Here is a 24,167-nt window from a genome sequence, read left to right as displayed (position 1 = left end):
TAGCAAAAATGAGACTTTCTGACAGTTTTGGAAAAAATGAGGCTTATTTGACAATTTTGAAAAAAATGATACTTTTGACAATTTTTGGTAAAAATGATACTTTTTGGCAATTTTGGAAAAAATGACTTTTTCTGGCAATTTTAGAAAAAATGAGACATCTTGGAAATAATGCGGCTTTTTGATATTTTGGAAGAAAACGAGACTTTTTGACAATTTTGGTAAAAATGAGGCTTATTTGACAATTTTGAGAAAATGATATGTACTTCATTGGCAATTTTTGGTAAAAATGAGACTTTCTGACGGTTTTGGAAAAATGAAACTTTTTTTCTGGAAATTTTGGAAAAAAGGAGGCTTAATTTGACAATTTTGGGGAAAATGATACCTAGTTTTTTGACAATTTTTGGTACAAATGATACTTTTGGACAATTTTGGAAAAAATTACATTTTTCTGAAAATTTTGGAAAAAATGAAACACTTTGGAAATAATGTGGCTTTTTGACAATTTGAGAGAAAATGGGGCTTATTTGACAATTTTGGGGAAAATGATACCTACTTTTTTGACAATTTTTGGTAAAAATGAGACTTTCTGACAATTTTGGAAAAAATGAGACATTTCTGACAATTTTGGAAAAAATGAGACATTTTGGGAATAATGTGGCTTTTTTGACATTTTGGGAGAAAATGAGACTCTTTAAACAATTTTGGTATAAATGAGGCTTATTTGACAATTTTGGGGAAAATGATACTTTTTTGACAATTTTTAGCAAAAATGAGACTTTCTGACAGTTTTGGAAAAAATGAGGCTTATTTGACAATTTTGAAAAAAATGATACTTTTGACAATTTTTGGTAAAAATGATACTTTTTGGCAATTTTGGAAAAAATGACTTTTTCTGGCAATTTTAGAAAAAATGAGACATCTTGGAAATAATGCGGCTTTTTGATATTTTGGAAGAAAACGAGACTTTTTGACAATTTTGGTAAAAATGAGGCTTATTTGACAATTTTGAGAAAATGATATGTACTTCATTGGCAATTTTTGGTAAAAATGAGACTTTCTGACGGTTTTGGAAAAATGAAACTTTTTTTCTGGAAATTTTGGAAAAAAGGAGGCTTAATTTGACAATTTTGGGGAAAATGATACCTAGTTTTTTGACAATTTTTGGTACAAATGATACTTTTGGACAATTTTGGAAAAAATTACATTTTTCTGAAAATTTTGGAAAAAATGAAACACTTTGGAAATAATGTGGCTTTTTGACAATTTGAGAGAAAATGAGACTTTTTGACAATTTTGGTAAAAATGAGACTTTCTGACAGTTTTGGAAAAAATGGGGCTTATTTGACAATTTTGGGGAAAATGATACCTACTTTTTTGACAATTTTTGGTAAAAATGAGACTTTCTAACAATTTTGGAAAAAATGACTTTTTTTCTGACAATTTTGGAAAAAATGAGACATTTTTAACAATTTTGGAATAAATGAGACATTTTTGACAATTTTGAAAAAAATGAGACATTTTTGACAATTTTGGAAAAAATGAGGCTTTTTGACAATTTTGGAAAAATTTGACATTTATTTGGAAAAAATGTTTTTTTTATTCTCTTCAAAAAAAAAACGGCCAGTTCGACAGTTTTGTCTAAAGTTGGTAGGTATTTTTTTGACAATTTTTGCAAGAAATGTAGATTCATTCTTTACAATGTCAGAAAGAATTGGAGCTTTTCTTATGCACATTTTTTTTTTAAAATGGGACTTTCTGGCATTTTTTTGCATGAAACACGACTTTTTGGACAATTTACAACTTGGCAAGACAGTTTTTTGCCAGTTTAGGTCAAAAAGCGAAACTTATTGAAAATTTCTTCAGAAAAACAAGACATTTTCAGGGCAATTTTGAAAAAAACAGGAATTATTTGGGAATTTTGAACAAGACCAGGACTTTTTGAAGAATTTGAACATAATTCAGTACTTTGTTGAGTTTGGGCAAAATGCACGACTTTCTTGAAAATGTTGACAAAGAAGCTGAACTGTTGGACACCCTGCTTCAAATGCTCCAAATATTTGTCCAGATCAAACTTGGACATTACAGAAAGTACTCATCGTGCAAAAGCTGAAGCATTTCAGTTGAAAATTACATCAATACTGACCATAAAACAGGAAGGGGCGTGAGAAGAAAAATATTGACAGCGATTAAAAATTAGGCCACAAGTTTCGATACCTTGTTTACTGCTTGTTTACCGTGTCAATACCTACATAAAATATAAATACGTCAAATATATCGAAAAATTCACTTTCGCCAAATATTTTCCTCAAGTTACAACCCTTATAATATAGTGAACGAAATTGAAATCCTAAAAACACTTTTTTATGTCTCTCGTCGTCGTCGTCGTATTCCACGTGAAAAAAAAATGCCAACTATGCGACGATTTCGTTCGAATTCGAAACTATAAAAACACGTAGGAATTTTACAGTACACACGCAAAAAATAATTCCACTCTTTAAAAAAAATTGTTCACCGTGAAAAACATCAAAACACGAATTAAAAAATAATAAATATTTTTCAAAAATACCGAATTCGAAACGCGAACTCGCGATGGGCGATCCAACGAATGGAAATTTATAACATCCGACGAATTTTTCATTTCGCCCGATAAACGTATCTCTCGGAATAGTTATTAAAAACAGAGCTGTATAGCAGGATTATAACTTTTTTCAGTTTTATTCGCGTTCGGATGAAATTGAGTGAAAATTACCGGAAAATGTTCATGGCTACGTCAACCTTTTTGACATTTTTCAATAAAATCCCTATAAAGCTGCAGAAATTAATGGTTCAGGTAAAGGGTACCGAACGTTTATAGTGGTTAATTTTTTGTGCGTTTTTGCCTTTGAAAATATTGCCAGGCAGAAGGAGTGAAATTGGTTCGACGTGTCCTTCAACTTTTTAATCGAGTATGGTTACAAGAGAGAGAAAATACGTTCGATATAACACAATTGGGATCGGGTAAAATAACGTTTTGAGGGTTACTGGTTTATTTTTTGATGTTTCTGTTTATGAGATGAAGATAATTACATATTTCGAAACATCAATAATCCCATTTTGATATTTGAAAACTAAATCTATACCTTTTGAACAAAAATCTCGTATGCAAAATTATCCATATACAAGGCTATTAATTTTCGAGACTAAAAACGATGATGGTATAATCCTCGTATTGACAATATTCAAAATCCAAATCGACAATCAATCTGTCTCATAAGTCCTACAATCAAATCCACCGACATTAAAGCATCTCTCCGCCCCCTCTGTATTGAGCCAAGGATTAAAAATATAAAACCAACTCGAAAGAATTCCCAAAGGAAAACAGTACACGAAATGTGGGATATCAGTTCGGTATTTTGTAATCGGTGAAATTTCACAATACGTACGCGAGGGCTTTTTTTTTTATCAAACCGGCGCAAGAAAAACGTTTGCTCGGTCGAAATAAATATTTACTTTTTGCGAGAGTTTAAACTAGATTAATGGTTCGGGTTAGTAACGACGAATAATCCTTTTTCAAATTCAATGGGTTGGGTATACTCGGAGTGGCTTTTGCATAGAACGTATAACGCAGAGCGCAGCGTTTCCGTGTTTGTATAAAATTATTTTGTTTATTTTCAGAAAAATACCGGATGCAAAACATGAATATATTGGTGTGTTTTGGTTGCGTAGTTATAGCGGCGAGTATAATCTGTGTGGCATATTGCGACGAGCAAAACGAACAAATGGAAAATGTCGGTGGTCCGGTAGCGAGCTTCAATGAAACAGGTATGAAAAGTATTTGCTGACTTTTCCCCCTTTAAATCATTCGTATCTTGCTGGGCTGTCAAAAGCAGTACAATATGGGCAGATAAAGAGAGAATAACAGGATTTGAATCGTCTTTCTAGAAAACAAAGTTGGGGTAAATCTCAATACTTTTGACGTCGTTTTACTTTGACCAGGAGGAATTAACATTGGAGACGAGTTCAAAAAATACATTATATATGTACGTTACCTTTTGCATTTTTCGAAAATTGGCGAAAAATTTCAAAATTTTCAGCATTCTAGACGTGCAGGTGGCTGAGCCAGGTGTCCTCAAACTTTCAATTACCAATTTCAAAATAACCAACAGGAGGAGGAGGAAAGTTTTTTGAAAATTCTTGAAACATTTTTTATCGGTTTTGAATTACTTAATCTATGTTGCTTGACATTTTTCAACTAAGTACATACGTATTTGGCAAAAAAAGAGAATTTTTCTGAATTTTTTGCAAAAAACAAGACTTTGTGGAAAAGTAAGGTAACTGGTTGCATTTTTGCAACAATTTTGTAAAAAAAAAATGACCTTTTTTAAAAATGTTGGCAAAAATCAAATGCAAGACTTTGAAAATTTTAGCAAAAAATCAAAGATTTTTGATAATTTTTGTCAACAAAAGGAGACACTTTTGAGCAATTTTTGGAGAAAAAAAAGTGACGTGTGACATTTGGAATTTTTTGAAAACGAAAACAAAAATTTTCAACAACTTTTGGCGAGAAACACAACTTTTTGACAATTTTAACAAAACGAAGCGCACTGTTTGGAAATTTCTGGTAAATAACCAGACTTTTGGACAATTTTTGGAAAATGTTGGCAAAGAAGAAAGACTCAACGGTTTTCAGGAAAAAAAAACAGATTTTTGGGAAAACTCAAAATGTGTAACTCTTTGGCGATTTTTAACAGAAAAGCGGGACTTTTGGCTAACTCATGATAAAAAAAAAGAACAAATCTTCTGTGATTAATTTTTCTAAAAAGTAACTACTAAGTACGACAAATAAATTATAGTTTTTTGCAATTTTTTTCAAAAAGCGAAATTTTTGCATTTTCCAAGTATAAGAAAACAAGACTGTTTAGTAACTTTTGGCAATTTTAGCTGAAAAAACAAGACTTTTCTATCACCAAGAAATTAGCATTTTTGACGATTCTTGGGGAAAAAGCTAGACTTTTTTTTAAAAAATGCGGTCTCTAAAAAACTGCGTTTTTGTAGGATTTAATTTCAAACCATGTTCTCGAATGAGTTTGAATACTTTCTCTAAAAGTGCAAGAGTTTCCTGAAAGGTTGTACTGGAGACCATTACATCGTCAACATATTTTGTAATGCCTTCTTCGTTCGGAATGACTTTATTAATCATATGGACAAATTCTCCCGATGAGATTTTGAGTCCATATGGCAACCTAGTAAATTTGTAAACTTGACCCTCAACCTAGAAGGCAGTAAATTTTCTCAATTCTAGAACGAGCTGCCAAAAACCAGCTGTAAAATCAAGTGTACATACAGAAAAACTTGTCACCTGCATTGTCTTACAACATGCTTGCAATAGTATTTGGTTCAGTTAAGACATTAATCAGGTACTTATTGAGCTCATCTGCGTTAAGACAAAGGCGAATATCACCATTCTTTTTGAACATAGGAGCTAAAGTATTTGAATGGCTCAGTTCCAAGTCGGCCTAAGTCCATTTTTTCCATTTTGAGAAAAACGCAAATAACTGTTTTTCTCGCCCTTCCGCTTCACTAATTAATGATGTGATTATATGTGACACGACACAACAAAATCGACCTTCGAGCCGAACATAAGTTTTTGAGTTATGGGGGGTTAAAGTTTACAGTCCAGGGCGGCTATTACCGAAATATTTTTGCCTCCGCAATCTCCGCAATCGACGTAATGAGCGTTGCAAATTATTGGCGTTATCTTGAAAAAAAAGAAATTTTAATTGTTGATTGGGCTTTTATAAACATAATTGCTACTCAAATATTAAAATAACGCACATTACGCTCAACACGGTTGGTTTTCATCGACGCAAACGACGCAATCTTGTAACGTTCATTGCGTTCGATTACGTCGATTGCGGAGGCAAAAATATTTCGGTAATAGCCGCCCAGTTCTGCTTGTTTAGCGGAAGCACTTGCGTTCTAATCAGGTTCTCCGGCTAAACTGAGCTAAACATAGTCTTGGATAACGTTTCTTGCCTGTTTTGTGTGAACATCACTGGGTAAAATGGTTATTTACATTAATACAGGGGCTCAGCCGTGATTGCGCTCATTTTTTCAATTTTTTTTTTATTTTTTCTTCATTTCAATTTTGAAATTGATCTGGAGGCGAAACAAAGCGTTCTATGAGAAAAATACATTGAGCAAAGTTGTAGAGAATTAAATTTCCAAGAACCTACAAGAGGTTTATTTTTCTCCAAAATGCATAGTTTTTCCGTTTTTCTCAAAAAACTAAAACCTCATGATGATTACCATAAAATTTCTGTTTTTTGAGAAAAACGGAAAAACTATGCATTTTGGAGAAAAATAAACCTCTTGTAGGTTCTTGGAAATTTAATTCTCTACAACTTTGATCGACGTATTTTTCTCGTAGAACGCTTTGTTTCACCTCCAGGTCGATTTAAAAGTTAAAATGATGAAAAAATAAAAAAAAATTCAAAAAAATAAAAAAAATGAGCACACTTTTGACTGGATTACCATGTATATGGAGCTATGCAAATCATAGGGACTTCTGGGTGGTTTTGAATGATTTTTGAATGTCCGAGTACCAAAAATCCGTCAAATGGTTGTGAAGCTTGAAGCTTGATCTTTCTGCTTTAAAGTACCGTATTGGTATTTTTTTAATTTTGCGTATTTTCAGCTCCAGAGCACGTCAAAGAGTCAGAAAAGGTGGACTCATTGTCAGGCCACTTTGGAATTATCTGACGTTAAAAATCTCGAAAATGAGCTGAAAAAATGCGTCATGAATCATTAATTTAATACATTTCTGAAAAAATTTCATTCAAAGCACCTTCAAATTTTGTCTATTCTGAAGAAAAAAAATGAAAAAAATAATCTGGTTTTTTTTCGAGCCGGCAAAACAGCACTCCTGAGCGAAAAAAGTAACGTCAGGTGTTGGGACAAGGTGGTGAAGGTGTTGACCGACCTGTACCACCAGATGGCGCTGCTAACTCAAAAATGATAAAAATGGACTTAGGCCGACTTGGAACTGAGCCCTTCATTTATATAGCACGAATGAGAGTAACGAATAATACCAAGGGCCAACATTTTAGTGATGACTTTTCGCAAAGCTAGTAAAATTATTTTACTAGGATGAAATTTTTCACCTCTCCAGGGCTTAAGATGTTCTACCCCTTCAAAGATAAAGTGTACTCGTTCACCAGTATATTTTCCTGGGTTCAAGTCAAAAATGTCCTTGAATTTACTCAGTTGATCAAATCCTTCATTCGCTTGTTTAGGTGTTATTAGCCCATTTTCAAAACTTATTGAAATTTTTGCAATAAACAAACATTTTTAGCAGAACTCAAACAAAAAAATTTCAATTTTTGACAAAAAAACAAGACAGACAATTTTGGCAAAAACAATACATTTTACAAAATTTATTAGCAAAAAAATGGAACTGTTTTGCAGCCCTTGTAGAAAAAGTGAGAACTTTTTTTCAATTTTTTGGTAGAAAAGCAAAACTTTTTGGCATTTTTTCGAAAAAAATATTTAAAAAATTGAATGTATCTTTTCGAAATTTTTTGCAAAAGTGCGACAATTTACATATTTTAGCAAGAAATGAGTTTATTCGGCAAATTTGACCAAAAGGTGAGATTTTTTGTAATTTTATTCTTGGCAGAAAGTGAGATTCAAAAATGTTAGCAAAAGGCACGTTGTATAGTGAGTAAGAGTGGATGATTTCAAAAATATTTTACAGAAATTTCTAAATGAAGCTTTTTTTGAAAGTTCAATTTTCAAGAGCTTGTCAAATTTCAAACTTACCTATAGGTAATTTGAAAATTTGAAAAAAAAAACAGAAAGCATGCATTTTTATGATATTTACAGACAATTATGAACCTTTCGTGATTTTCAAAGCCATAAAATGTACAGAAAACCCCCAAAATTTCAGTCAAAATTTGAAAAAATCTGAAATATTGAGTAACTATCATTTTATACGTTTTTGAAAGTGCTAAAAAAAACTCATTTTTTTGATTTGACTCCTTCAATCACCCCCCCCCCTCTCACCACCGAATTATTCCGTCAAATTTTCCAAAAATTGAAAAGTTAAAGTAACGTATGTCTCATTAGGTTTTTGGGAGCGCTGAATACGCATATCAACGATTTTTTCTAATTCGACCCGCCCAATCCTCCCTCTTATTCGTCCTTGGAGTTTCCTGAAAATTGAAAAAAAAAGTCGTGTGACATAATTATGATTTATTAGGTTTCTGGGAGAGCTGAACACAAATTATATCGCCTCATTTTTTTTTCAATTGGGCCCCTCCATTGCCTCCTTCGACCCGCCCCCCCTCACAACATTTTCTGAAATTGGAAAAATCGTAAGATATAGCCTGATTTTCCTGAGAACAAAGGAAAAATATGGCATATACAGCCTATCATGATTCCGGAATTGGGGATGGGACCAATCACAAAATCCGTTTTGGGAGCCCAGGAGTCCAAATCCATCGATATTTCGCATGTCTTATATACCTAATTTTTTGCCCATTTTTTCCTGCGGAACATAATTTAATATCAGCCTTAGGAATTTCAATAAAAATCCAAATTCACTATTTAATGTTTGGTTTGATGTACGAATTAAGAGGTTTGAGTGGGGATAACTTTGGGGCAATATTCGGTGATGTCTAAGTCTTTGAGAGGGGGTACAGAGGGGTGAAAAAGACCAAAAAAAAGCAAACTACAAGCCAATCGATAGGAGATCAAAAGTTGTCAGCTGACTAGAGCAGTTTGTTTTTTATCTTGATCTTGATAAATCTTGTGTCACCCCCCTCCTCACCTCCCATGCCCCATGCCTCCAAATTGACCTCGGAGGCTTATTTGGCGAGTACATCCTGGAGATGACCTAAATGTACCTTTTGTGAATTTCGACTTTTACACCCTTTCCCACCCCTTACCAATTACCAGCAACAAAAAAGTGTATTTTCACCGATTTTTTAAAGAGTTTTAAACGGTTTTTGATTTTGTGTCATCACTGAAGCCTCCCCAAATTGACCTAAGTGGCTGAAATTTGATATGTACATCGACGGAGTGCCCTAGATGTGCCTTTTGGAGGTTCCAACTTTGCAACCCCTCCCCCACTCCCTTACAGCTGCAAAAAATACAATTATAAGACGAATGAGAGGGAAGTAATCGTTCTCTGGGCCTCTCCTATGTCCCCTGGGTCCCCCCTATGGAGCACTTGAACCCAAATCCAAGCTGATTTGACATAGGATGACCCTCCTGTCCTCTTTAGTCCATCGATTTCTTCGATAGGGCGAGGCTGTGAAGCCTTTGAGAAGTGGAGGTGCATTGCAGAAAATTTATAAACATAATTGAAACAATCATTTTTATGGAAATTTAAATTTTTCGGTACTCCAACTATGTTTGAGAGCATCTCCCCCCTCTCCTATTCCCTCTCCTCAAAACCACGACTACACCATTTTACCTGCCAAAACCACATTATCTCAATAGGTACACCAAAGTCCAAATCCATTCAAATTCACGTTTTCTCTTAACTGTTCACAGAGCCCGACGAACCTGCTCCTTCAACAACTATTCCGCCAAAGCACACCACAGAGCAACCAAAATCCTCGGATAAACCCAAACTGAACCCAGGCTCGAAAAACGGCGGCGGCCGCCCTGCTAACTCGACCAAACCACGAACCGAAACAAACGCCAATGCAGCGAAAAGCGAGAAACCTCGTAACGGATTTCCTATTTCGCACACGTTGAAACAAAAGCACAAATTAAACGCCACTTCTCCTCGTATCAGCGCCTCGTACGTGGCGCCGGCAGATCGTGGAGTCGAATTGACATTCGCCGAAACTGGTAAAATTACCGTGTTCATGATGGTTCGCGGTAATGCATTTATACAACTGGACGGAGAGGCGATTCCGACATTCCAGCTGAGGTGGGTTTGGGTTGCAGCAAATTTTATACTCGTAATAGCGACAATTTAACCATGCCTTTTGACTCGGTATGTTTATCGTATGGTAGCCTATCCTATCGCGTACTCGCAGCAGCAGGCTGTCCTTCGAGTTTGGCGACGTGTTTTGCGCACTGTTGACCCAAGCTTATACGCTTTTTAATTCCTCGGCCGTTAATTATTCCGAGCGAACAATTTGTGGACAATACGAATAATGAACACGGACATTCGAATCGTATTTAACGCGCGTTTATTCTCTTCCACCAAAATATGAAACTAGCCGTATTTTTACGTACATACACTAGGTACACGAAAAATATATCATCTCTCTCTCTTTCTCTATTTTAGACCTACCCAAAATACACATTCGTCGCAAATAGCTAGGTACCTATACGTATACGGGAAGCTATGTAATCTCATTTATTCATCCGCGAACGTATCCGACTATAGTGTCCAAAGCAGAACATCCATTTGTCTCGTTTTCATACTTCGATTCACAAATTCTAGCAATTGCGTCATTTTATAGATCGATTAATCAATTTGAGCCACGATATGCCGCAAAGCACCTGTATTTTGCGTCGCGTCTCATCGTTCTAAATTTACCCCCACCGACGATGTTTGAGCCGATGAAGTATTTTTTTTTTACCAGTCTGTGGAATTTTCCGATGACAATTTTTTCCCATAAGTACTTTATCATGAGACGACGGTTCGAATTGCGATATGTTTTTCTCGTTTTCTGAAGATGAAGCGAGATCTTTAGGAAAATAGAAAAATGTAGGCGCGATTGACATCTGTATAAATTGGCTGCATTTTTTTGCTACTTCGCAGGAGGAGACGGGAGGGGGGGGGGGGTAATCGTATTCTCAATTCGTCACATTTGTTCGTTTCAGTATAATTTTTTCCTTTCGAAAATATGGAATTGTTGGATGCCGATGAGGAGGGGGGGAAGCAGAATCGAATAATAGAATTCAAATTTGTTATTCTTAAGAATTACTTAAAATTAAGATTCGAAAAGGACTAAAAATATTTGTTTGCAAAATGAATGGAAAATCATTAAGAACAACCAAATAGTGGGTGACTATTAACGAAGTATCAGGGACCTTCCCAAAAATATCTTTATAAAAGTTGACATAAAACATGTTAAATTTAAATTTTTTGAAATGACTTAAAAAGGAACCACATGAGGTGAGGTACATACGTAATTCTTGTTTAAGCAACTTTAGGAGAAGGTGGAGCTAAAAAATGAACAAATCACTGGTCTTGATTAATTTTTTTGGAAAAAAAATCCAAAAACTGCTGCAATGACAGCTCAAACATCAGTCAAAAATTCAAAAATAGAAAATTTTTCTGCACTTGCTTGATCTATGTACTTAGCTTTGGTTTCGTTGAAAATATTTCAAATTCGCGCAAAATACACCTACCCACGCACTAAATTGTTCAAAAATTTGCCAAAAAGCTAAAACACGCGATGAAAATTGTTTTCCAGTCCTTCAACTGCGAAAGAGCAAAAGAGGGGGAAGGGATTCAAAATTTATTATTGTCAAAATTTGTCTATTTTCAAAGAAAAGAAGAAAAATCAAAACAGGTTGAAAATTATGAAAATAAAGGCAAATAAGTATGTACCTACTTATGAATGAGAAATTTCGCAGTTTGATTTTTTAAAAAATGTGGAAAAGGCAAGATTGTTTTGGAATTTTGGAAAAATCTTGAAATTTTTATTGGAAATTTTGGCAAAACAGTGAGTAGAACTTTTTTCCAATTTTGAAAACACAGTACGACTTTCAATTTTGGCAAATCATGACTTTTTTTGCAAATTTGAATACACAGAAAAACTTGCAAAGACAAAAAAAAAACGTCATTTTGGCAAAAAAATAAGATCTACTTATTTTGCAAGTTTGACTAAAGTACATATAAGGCTTTTCGACAATTCTTCCAAAAAGTTATCAAATACCATTTTTAGCAAAACAGTCACATTTTTATACTCATTTCCATGGAAAATAGTCTTTTTTTTTGACAAAAATTGTCATTTTTTGCAAAGTTGTTGATTTTTTGCCAAAATGGTTATTTTTGCCAAAACGGTCATTTTTTGACAAATGATTATTTTTTGCCGATTGGTCATTTTTGCCAAATAGTCATTTTTGCCAAAATGGTCAAAGTTTTTCAAACTGGTCGTTTCTAGCCAAAATAGTCATTTATGTATTACGAAATGGCCATTTATTGCCAAATGATTATTTTTTGCCAAATAGTCATATGGTCTTTTATGCCAAACTGGTCAAATTTTTTCAAAATGGTCGTTTCTTGCCAAAATGGGCATTTCTTGCCAAAATAGTAATTTATTACAAAATGGTCATTTTTGCCAAAATGGTCAAATTTTTTCAAAATGGTCGTTTCTAGCCAAAATAGTCATTTATTACGAAATGGTCATTTATTGCCAAATGTATATTTTTGACCAATTATTCATTTTTGCCAACTAGTCATATGGTCTTTTATGCCAAACTGGTTCAATTTTTTCAAAATGGTCGTTTCTTGCCAAAATGGGCATTTCTTGCCAAAATGGGCATTTCTTGCCAAAATAGTCATTTATTACAAAATGGTCATTTATTGCCAAATGGTCATTTATGCCAAAATGGTAAATTTGGCAAATTGGTCATTTTTGCCAAAATGGTCAAATTTTTTCAAAATGGCCGTTTCTTGCCAAAATAGTCATTTATTGCAAAATGGTCATTTATTGCCAAATGGTCATTTTTGCCAAATGATTATTTTTTGCTAATTGGTCATTTTTGCCAAACAGTCATATGGTCTTTTTTTTTGCCAAAATGGTCAAATTTTTTCAAAATGGTCATTTATTGCCAAATGGTCATTTATGCCAAAATGGTAAATTTGGCAAATTGGTCATTTTTGCCAAAATGGTCAATTTTTTCAAAATGGCTGTTTCTTGCCAAAATAGTCATTTATTGCAAAATGGTCATTTATTGCCAAATGATTATTTTTTGCCAATTGGTCATTTTTGCCAAATAGTCATATGGTCTTTTTTTTGCCAAAATGGTCAAATTTTTTTAAAATGGTCATTTCTTGCCAAAATAGTCATTTATTACGAAATGGTCATTTATTGCCAAATGGTCATTTTTTGCCAAAATGCTCAATTTGGTCAAAATGGTTATTTATGCCAAAATGGTCTTTTATGCCAAAATGGTTATTTTTGCCAAAATGGTAAAAAATTTTCAAAATGGTCTTTTTTGCTAAAATTCTTAATTCTGCCAAAATGGTCTTTTATGCCAAAATGGTTATTTTTTGCTAAAATAGTCATGTTTTCAGAATGTTTAGCTTTGCCAAAATGCTCAATTTTACCAAAATGCTCAATTTTGCAAAAATGGTCATTTTTACCAAAATGTTCATTGTTACCAAAATAGTTAAATTTTTTCAAAATGGTCATTTTTTAACAAATGGTCATTTTTGCCAAATGGTCATTTTTTACCAAAGTGATTTTTCTTGAAATTGTAAATTTCTGTGAAATAACCGATTCCTTTTCTCTCTCCCCCATTTCTATTTCCCTCAAAAAATTGTAATTTTTGGCCTAAATTGTCATTCTTTTGTCAAAAATTGGCATTTTTTATCGATAGACATTGTTTTTCTTCATTTGTTGCCAAATTAGTCGTTTTTTTTCAAATTAACCATTTTCTTGTCAAAGTGATATTTTTTCCCCAAGATTATAATTTTTTCAAAATGACCCCACTTCCCTCCCCATCCCCTCAAAATCGCTATTCTCCTCCAAAAACTGTAATTTTTTGTCAAAAACTGTCATTTTTAGCCAAAGTTGTTATTTATCTAAACAATGTTCACTTTCATTGCCAAATTGATCATTTTTTGCCAACTAAACATTTTCCCCCAAAAGTTATCATTTTTTGACATTATTCTTTTTCAGCAAATATGATAATTTTCTTTGCCAAAGTGATATTTTCCCCCAAAATGGCCATCCCCTGTCCCTCAAAATTGCCGTTTTTCTTCCAAAAATTGTGATTCTTGGATATTAAATGCTATTTTTATCTCGAAAATTGTTATTTCCAGTCAAAATTGTTATTTTTCTAAACAATGTTCAATTTTTGCCAAGTTGGAATTTTTTCCCGAAATGACCACTCTTCCCTCTCAAAATTGCCATTTTCCTCCAAAACCTGTTATTTGTGGCCAATATTGTCATCTTTTTGTCGAAAATTGTCATTTTTAGCCGAAATTGCCAGTTTTTTGCGAACTCATCATTTTTTTGTCAAAATTATTATTTTTTGCATAGGTAGGTAAATTGATCATTTTTAACCGAAATTGTCATTTTTTAAAACAATGTTCAAGTATTTTTTTCCAATATTGGTAACTTTTTGCCAATTCATCATTTTTCTCGATGATCACTCAAAATCCGCTGTATGCTCCTCAACGCTTCGAAACCATCATCAATCGATTCACATGATCAAGTATCAGCTCTTGCGAATTTAATCAAATGAACCAAATTCGATTCTGTTCGAAAATCTGCTGAAGGCTCCAAAATAGCTAGAAACCATCACAATTCGGTCCGTGAGATCGAATAAACATGGACCTAAATTTGATCAATTTGTTTCCTATATGAGAAATGAGCCAAACTCTAACTTTGGAAAATCGAAAAACTAATCTCCAGCAGCTAAGTAAAATTTACTTCGGTGGTGTATTTTGGGGTCATGTTTCGATCAGCCCTTATCCAGTTCTAAAATATTCGCGTTGGTTGAGTCGAGATACCTCGCTTGTCAGGTCATTCTAAAGGCTAAGAATTAAAATATCATCCCCAATGCACATTGTACGTGGATAGGAACTCGTAACTCGACTCACACACACACACACAAGCAAGCCCATCTAATTATAGGTTACTGTACGAGTACAAAATGAAAGGCAATTAACAGCAACCCACACACGACTTGCGTAGAGTTCAGCACACTTGAGACTACACAGGGTAGGGTAGTTTTACACCTAAGGAATTTCTCGTATACTTATAGGTATACAAATACCTACTACCACGTTAACGAATATCATAACTTTGGGGCATTTGGGAATATACTCTTTAGTAGTTAGGTCTATCTAATTATAAAGTTGTAAAACTTGGTGAATGGAATATTAAGAAATACACAATTATACCTACTACCTTGTTACCTATGCTGCTTTGGAATCGTATACTGGGTTAAAATTGTATAATACACCACGAGCTATACGTACGTAACAACTCGCAGATATATAAATTCGTATTACGCGATATCCCTCCCGAAAGCATTCATAATGAAAATTTCAACAGGATATCCGGCCATTGCGATGTCGAAATTTACCTGCAGAGAAAAATTTCGCCAAAAACAACCCCCACTTGACGAATACCTTTGCAAATTAGCGACAAATTTAGTACGTAGGTGTTGGAATAATTTTTAATTGCCAACTTTCGAGAGTTCTACAGGACGCCTACACTCGTTCGAGAAGAAGTATTTTTAATAAACGTTCTCACAATCAGACAATGAACAACAAAATCAACAAAATGAAATAACGTTGTATTAATCGATGCCATTCTAAAACCCGAATACCTACATTTCTGCTTGGAATGAACGCAGCAGCTACTCGTATAGCACCAGTATACACAAAGTCACAGGGTATATTTTACCATTCTGTATACCTAATGGTACTCGTCGTATATTTTACATATATATATACGACGAGGAAACGTACTCTCGTAGTAAATCCAGAACGCATACAGAGCGCAAAACTTATTCTAGCGCAAACTTTCAACCTTGTTCGTTTAAATACTACACAAAATGTAACGTTTCGACGTTTAGACTTTTGGAAAAAATACAATATACCAATACACACATATCGTTCTGATACCTACTCATTTCCACAGCGACTCTTAAAACGATGCTGGCTCCGCACACGAGGGAATTTTTTCCCCCCAAATTTTTGCAATTCCAACTTTCTGATTTATCGAGCTCGCTGTTCGCGTAGTACTATAATAAACGTTTAATAATTCAACGCGATTTTAAGATGGCGGGGTAACGCGAGCGACAGGTGGATTAAATGTTAAAGCAGGATTATCATAACGTTTGCCAGCTCTCTAAAGCCGAACGTCAGCGTCATTCGAAGGTTGAAAATTAAACTTACCTACAGCTAATCCTGTTTTTAGTTTATCTACGTTCGCTATATGATAGGTATATAGCTAGGTAGGCCTATTCATCGACTACAATATCGTAAAACCGCCTGCTACGTAGGTATAGGTAAATTTAACCCATATGTAAGGGACAACTTTATATCAGGTATATCTTTTAATCGTGCTGATAAAGTATTCGAAATTTTAACATACGAAGGTAGATATTTTAATTTAAAATTTATCGTATACTCGTAGACTATGTCGCGAGATATCGTTCCAGTTTAAAACACGTCTTCCGCATGGTTTATTGGTATATCACAGCGTGAAAAACAGACCCGAAGGCTCGCCCCCTTATGCCCTGTATATCATTGTGGAAAAAGGACAACTCAAAGTAGTACACGTCTTCGGAAAACATCTAACTTCGGTGACCGTTGGAAAAGGTGAGAGCTTTTTCAAGTACTTGTATCTGTCTTTGTCGTAGGACACTGGTACCTACTTGGGATAAAAATATCGACTAATAAAATACATTGTACTATCTTGTACGGTTACAGGTCTGAACAGAGATATGTGGCACAGTGTTATAGTACGTATCGATGTCCATGGAGCTCGACTTCTTGCCAAAGTTGACAACGAATCGGCTGAAATCAATTTACAAGGACTTCACGTGTCCAGCAATTACGGTATCGCTACCGACCTAAATTCGGTCGTTTTAATCGGCGGTAAGAATAATTTTTATGGCGAGTTTGCCAATCGAATCGGACCTCCTTTGCTAACTCGATGAAAATTCTGAGCAGCGATAACGAACTTCTGAAATAATACGGTAATGAAGGATTTGAAATTGGAATTAGATTGGGGGGGGGGGTGCTTATAGGATTGGGCGAGATATTCTCCTACCCCATACTGCAAAACAATGTCCACAAGTAGCCTAAACTCGATGATGAGAAAAGTAGCAGGAAATTGGAGAACCTTTCGTACGATTCGTTAAACAAAAAATAAAAGTATGTCTACAGAAAGTACCTATAGGAATCTTGCATCGATCCTGATTTTAAATAAAGACTGCCATCAAGAATGGGTTAAAGTACTCGCCTTGCTCCCTCCACCTCCATTCTTCCAGAAAAATTGGTGTTTCACTCACACAAACGTAATTGTGCTGGAATTTTTAGAACACACAATTTTTGAGAAATATGCGGCCATTTTTCTGGAAAATAAGTAAGAATTTTTGAAACAAAACCAAGTTTTCTCAGACATTGGTAATTTTCAACTAAGTAAAAGAATATGTTTCTCAAAATGAGCATTTTTGAGAGACTACTTGGAGCATTTTTGGCACTTTGACGCAGAATGAGCATGTTTGGCACAAAAAGAAAATAAAACAACAGTTAACAACATAAAATGAGAATTTTGGCACAGAACGCACACTTTTGGGGCAACATAAACATTTTTAGCGCAAAATAGACCATTTTTGGCACAAATGAACACTTGTTTTGGCACAAAATGAATCGTTTTTGGTGCAAATGAATCATTTTCGGCACAAAATGATTTTGGCGCAAAATGAATTATTTTGGTACAAATGAACAATTTTGGCACAAAATGAATAATTTTTGTCACAAAATGAACAATTTTTTGGCCCAATATAAACCATTTTTGGCACAAAATGAACAGTTTCTGGCGCATAATGAATTTTTTGGCACAAAACCAACTATTTTGGCACAAAATGAACAATTTTTTGGCCCAATACATACCATTTTTCGCACAAAATGAATCATTTTTTGTACAAAATAATTTTGGCACAAAACCAACTTTGTTGACACAAAATGAATAATTTTGTCACAAAATGAACAATTTCTTGGCACAATATACACCATTTTTGGCACAAAATCAACTATTTTTGGCACAAAACAGGCCATTTTTGGCACAAAATGAAAAATTTGACACATAATAAATCATTTCGGCACAAAAACAACTTTGTTGACACAAAATGAACAATTTCTTGGCACAATATACACCATTTTTGGTACAAAATAAACTATTTTTGGCACAAAACAGGCCATTTTTGGCACAACATGAAAAATTTGACACATAATAAATCATTTTGGCACAAAATCAACTGTTTTGGCACAAAAAAACAAGTTTGGAGCAAAACCAACTTTTTTGACACGAAATGTATAATTTTGTCACAAAATGAACAATTTCTCGGCACAATATAAACCATTTTTGGGACAAAATGAACTATATTTGGCACAAAATAAACTATATTTGGCACAAAAAAACATTTTTGGGACAAAATGAAAAATCTGACACATAATAAATCATTTTGTCACAAAATGAATCATTTTTGGCACAAAATGAATCATTTTTGGCACAAAATGAATCATTTGGCACAAAATGAATCATTTTTGGCACAAAATGAATCATTTTTGGAACATAATGAAATATTTTTGGAACAAAATGATTTTGGCGCAAAATGAATTATTTTGGCGCGAAGTGAATAATTTTTGTCACAAAATGAACAATTTTTTGGCACAAAATACACTACTTCTGGCACAAAATGAACCCTGTTTGGCACAAGAGGAATCATTTTTGGTAAACAATAATTTTGGCGCAAAATGAATTATTTTGGCACAAAATCAACTGTTTTTGCACAAAATAACAATTTTAGCACAAAACGGACCATGTTTGGCACAAAATAAACAATTTCTGGCACATAATAAATCATTTTTGGCACAAAATGATTTTGGTGCGAAATGAATTATTTTGTTATGAAACAACTATTTTGGCACAAAACCAACTATTTTGACACAAAATGAACAATTCTGTCACAAAATGAACAATTTTGTCACAAAATTAACATTTTTGTCACAAAATGAACAATTTTGTCACAAAATGAACAATTTTGTCACAAAATGAACAATTTTGTCACAAAATGAACAATTTTGTCACAAAATGAACAATTTTGTCACAAAATGAACAATTTTGTCATCAAATGAACAGTTTTGTCATAAAATGAACAGTTTTGTCACAAAATGAACAATTTCTTGGCAAAAAATGAACCACTCTGGCACAAAACAAACCATTTTTGGCACAAAATGAAGAAAAACTTTTGGCACAGGTATCAGAACAAAATTAACAATTTTGACGCAAGATAATCATTTTTGCTCAAAATTTACAATCTTTACCTAGGTACATACATCAAATGAACTGTTTTTTTTTTTTTTTACAAAAACTGTACCTCATTTTTTGAATGTAGAAATTCGGAATTTTAGGCACAAGCGCAAAAAAAGTGTTATTAGCACAAAACAAGCACTTTTGGTTTATGAAGACAAAATTGTAGCAATTTCGGCACAAAAACAAAAATTTTGACTCATGATTAGAGTTTTTGCTCAGAGTTGACAACAACATTCTTTTAAACAAAAATTGTAATTTTTTCGCAGTAGGTAGAAATTTAGAATTTTTGGCACAAAAGGAAACACGAGAGTTAACAGCATAAAATGAGAATTTCGGCACAGAATGAACATTTTTAACACTGAATAACATTTCTGGCACAAAATAAAAATTTTTGAGCATGAGGATTTTTAGCATATTATTTTAAGAATGGGAATTTTTTGGTACAAATTTTGCATTTTCAGCGTATAGTAACATTTTTACTCGAGTATAATGGACATTTTTTATTTTTTACACAAAAGAGCTTTTTCGTTCAAATAATCATTTTGAAATTAAGTGCATAAAAACCTATTTTGATTCACAAATTTTCGCAATTTTTCCTCACCTTCCTTCCTCCTTCCCTCTCCACAATGCTCTATTGCTCTCTGCGCCCTAAATGAAAAACATTGTCAATGTATTGATGAATAAGGATTATTCCATCATGGTTTATTATTCAGAGTCGGATCCTTTAATCTAGCTCAAATTTTCACTCACATCAGCAGTCCGCAGCTAACAGCTGAAAACCCCCTCATTGGGTTATCCACGCAGCCATTTCAATGGGAATGGTGAGGCTTTGTGAGAAGTCCTACTTCGATCGATTATCATCGAACTTGATTCGATCTTACCTGTCGCAACCCCCATTCCCTCTACTAATAATGGCTTGAAAATCCCAAAAAATTTAAAATCACATAGGCTGAGTTCGAATATTTAATTACTTATATTTTTTAGATACGACCTTTCAGTAGCCCTTCCCTCTAATTTTGACAAACACAAAAAATTACGAAAATGTGGCATGCCACTATTACATAAGTACTAATAGAGTTATTTGAAAAATTCGAAAATCCCACCAAATACGAAATTTTCAACCCTCTCGCCGAGACATCGTAACAAAAGCATTTTCACAAATTCACCTTGGCAAACCCTCAGAAATTTTTTCCAAGCCATCGAATAAATCGATACCTAACCATTACCAAGAACTCCTTGGGGATTATAGCAATAGAAGAGGAAAAGAGAGAGGGACCGAAAAAATGAAAAATCTACCATCGAGGAAGAAGAAAAAATTAAAACGTTATGACTGTATGAAAGCAAAAGCAGGCGTAAATATCTCGAGCGAATAATATTATACATAATTTATAGGAGCGCGGGCGTGTAAAAGCTGCCAAAAGTTCATTTGTAAAATACTATAAATTTTCGCAGGTCTCAGTCCCGAAGAGAAAATCCACGGAGTAAAATACATCATCGAGTCATTTGTCGGCTGCATCAAAGATATAATTCTAAGCGCCGGAAAAGCAGCATCCGATCTGCTACCTATAAATCCATTAATAGCCACGAAACACGAACACGTACAGGAAGGATGCATCAACAAGTAAACACGGTTATACTTTGTAAATATATAATACGCATAGTACATACATACAACTGGGGAATATATGTAGGAAAAAAAAAATCACAGGGCTATATGGTATCGTAGAAGTACACACAGTTTCCTTATTCTGTTCAATGCTTTTAGTCGGATTTTCTTTTTTCTTTGCGAGGTCATTATGAAAAAATTTTCAGGCTATCAAGTACAGTAGGGGGGGGGATGGGGCTGATCAAAGGATCATCAAAAATGAGATTGATATTGGGGGAGGGGGAGGTCTGAAGGGTCTAGAATTTTGCACGTGAAATTTTCTCGATGGTACCTGTCTACCATGCAAATATCAACCCCAAAGCTCTAGAGAGCCAGGACCACCATCCCATGGTGCTAACGATTTTTTTTTTTTTAAATCATTACTTTTTCACTACCTACCTAATTCATCAACCTAATTTTTAGAAAGCACTCCACCTGACCCCCCCCCTCCTTCACACACTCAAAAAAATTAACAAAATGAAATTTTTCGCAGGAAAATTTTCAAAAAAAATGAAATTAGTAGAAAATTTGTATACAAAGTGTTTTTTTTTAAATTTCATGACGCTAAAGTTAATTCGTACGGTTTTTAGACCACTTTTTAGAAAATCTGAAATTTCCAAAGTATACCTACCCGAAGAGTCCAGAACAGCCTGAAACCACCTTCAATTGACTCAGCATATTAAAAATAGGGTACTAAGTAAATTTCATCTCAACAACTCAACAGGGTAAAATGTTCCGGAAATTTCAATTCTCCAAAAATTTGCTAGGGTGCTCCAGAACTACCACTCAAAATGATTCGTAACCGTTTCCAATCAATTTGGAGGGTCGAAAACAGGGCACACACCAAATTTCAGCTCACTTGGTCAAATTTGGTAAAATTTTGATTCTTTCCCATTTTTGAACAGAGTTTAATTTTTTGAAAATTCATTAAAAATCAAAATCGTTTATGAACTCAAAAATTTGATCCACTGTTTCCAAAATCGTATTCGGAAAATCAGAGCATCTCAATTCAAACCTGATGGACAATTATTTCAGCTGATTTTCAAATTCCGAAATTTTATAGAAGTTTTTTTTGATTTGCCATTGAAAATAAAAGGACGCAGGTGTAAAGGTGACTTGAGTAACTTTTCTCATGAGGATTATAAAATTACCTACTTATTCTCGTACGCGAGCTCATGTTTCATCATTTTTGGAAGGAAATGTGTACTCACCTGAAACAAAGAAAAATTAAGGTGGATTAGTTAGTCATAAAATTATTGATCAATCAACAGATAAACATGACAAAGGTAAAAAGAACCTTTTAGCGAGAAGTTTGTTAGATTAGGAAGAAATAACTCTTGCTTCTCAGTTTTTACTATTTATTAGTGCAAAGCTTTTCAAACACCAAGTGTTCATCATCAGGCTTAAATCACTATTGAACAAAATAACCAAGTCTACAAGCTTATATACTAGTGTACAAGGGTGTGGTAGTTTAACAGTACAAGGGTGTGGCAGTACAAGGGTGTGGTCATGTGGAAGAGGGTGTGGTTGTAGGTGAGGATGTGGTAGGAGTCATGTCTTCAAGTTTGGTTTTAATAACAGAAAGTAGGATATTTTCTAAGGGTTTTAAGTCATTATTTAGTAAATTTGTTTTGTTTTTCTTCATGGCTATTGCTTCCCTAATGTTTAATTGAGATGGTTTATCTATTTTTTGTATGAGGTTCAGGTTTTCAAAGGAAGTAGTGTGGTTGGTGGCAATGAGATGATCTGAGAGAGCAGACTTATTTTCATATTTGTATTTAGCATAATAAAGATGTTCCTTGAACCTCTTTTTGATGTTTCTTTTGGTTTGACCTATATAAATTCCTTGGCAATCTTTACATTTGATTTTGTAGATGCCACTACAGTCTTCAGGTTTGTCTTTGTCTTTAGTGTTACCAAGAAGGTTTTTAATTTTGTTATCATTGGTGAAAATGGGTTGTATGTTGTGTTTTCTGAAGACTGTTTTCATTTTATTTGTGAGAGGGGGATAGTAACTGATCCTAACTCTTTTGACATCATCTTTTTCAGCAATAAAAGTTGTGGCATCTCTGATTAGTTTTTTGTTTTCATGTTTTCTTATAAGTTTTTGGATAGATGTTTTTGTGTAGCCAAGGTTGGAAGCAATAGACATGATGTTTTTTATTTCTTTATTTTGGTTATTTTTATTTAGGGGGAGATTTAAACACCTGTGTATCATGCTGTTGAAAGCAGCAAATTTTTGGTTCCAAGGCTGGAAAGAGTCTGAAGGAATGTAGTTATTGGTGTGGGTGGGTTTTCTATAGATATCAAATTCAAGATGGTCAGAATGTCTAATGATTAACATGTCCAGAAAAGGGAGTTTGTTTTGTTGTTCAAGCTCATAAGTGAATTTGATGGTAGGATAGAGACTATTTAAAGCATTGAGGAATTCCTCAATGTTGAAGTCTTCAGGAATGATACACAGGATGTCATCAACATATCTAAACCATGCTTTGGGAAAGTTTTTATTGTTCTTTTTGAATTTTGTCTCAAGGTGGCTCATGAAAAAATTTGCCAAAAAGGGAGATAAGGGGTTGCCCATAGCTGTGCCTCCTGTTTGTTTGTAGTAAGTTCCATTTATTTGGAAAATGTTTTGGGAAGTGCATAATTTTATAGTATTCATATAATGGGTTATTTCTTTTTTGTTGATATTTTGTTCTTTTAGCCAGTTTTCTATCATTTCTAAAGTCTCAGGAATAGGCACACTGGGGAAAAGATTTTGTACATCAAAAGATATGAGCCTGTCTGTGTCATTAATAGTAATCCCTTGCAGTTTTTCTGCAAGTTCATAATTATTTTTAACTTGAAGAGTTTCAGGAAAAGGAAGGTTTTGGAGGTTACAAAGGAGTTTTTTGGCAATGTTATAGGAAGGAGAGTTGATATTGGCCACAATTGGTCTCATAGGATAGTTAGGTTTATGGATCTTGGGAAGACAGTACATTTTAGGAACTTTAGGATTGGAAGGAAAAGGAGTGTTATTAAGGAAGGGAGTAGTTTTCACCAAACTTTTCACTTCTTTCACCATTTTATCCACAGGATCACTTTTTAACTTCTCATAAGGTCCTTCATTAAGAAGGGTTTCACACTTTTCCAAGTATTCATCTTTCTTCATTATCACTACGGTGTTTCCCTTGTCTGCTTTCATATAGTAGACACCTTTCTGTCTCAAGCTTTTGATGGTGTTGTTGTGGGGATGAAATGGAATTCTTGTTGGTTTATGGGTTTTGATGATGTCTACCACTTCT

The 24,167-nt window shown here is 34.0% G+C and overlaps 1 protein-coding gene across 2 annotated transcripts in view; it reads left to right on the top strand.

Annotated features, from left to right (window-relative positions):
* Positions 1-24,167, top strand: part of axo (axotactin) — a 123,144-nt gene that overhangs the window by 23,175 nt on the left and 75,802 nt on the right. For both annotated transcript variants that reach the window (XM_065348105.1, XM_065348106.1), the window contains exons 2-6: positions 3,655-3,801; positions 9,538-9,922; positions 16,332-16,516; positions 16,628-16,795; positions 20,691-20,859. In XM_065348105.1, the coding sequence (XP_065204177.1) occupies positions 3,655-3,801; positions 9,538-9,922; positions 16,332-16,516; positions 16,628-16,795; positions 20,691-20,859 (1,054 nt within the window). The remainder of the gene's footprint in view (positions 1-3,654; positions 3,802-9,537; positions 9,923-16,331; positions 16,517-16,627; positions 16,796-20,690; positions 20,860-24,167) is intronic.

This window comes from Planococcus citri, chromosome 2, assembly GCF_950023065.1.
Source record: "Planococcus citri chromosome 2, ihPlaCitr1.1, whole genome shotgun sequence".
NCBI classification, from domain to species: domain Eukaryota; kingdom Metazoa; phylum Arthropoda; class Insecta; order Hemiptera; family Pseudococcidae; genus Planococcus; species Planococcus citri.
The sequence above is the reverse complement of the archived record's forward strand: the minus strand, read 5'-3'. Positions and strand labels throughout refer to the sequence as shown.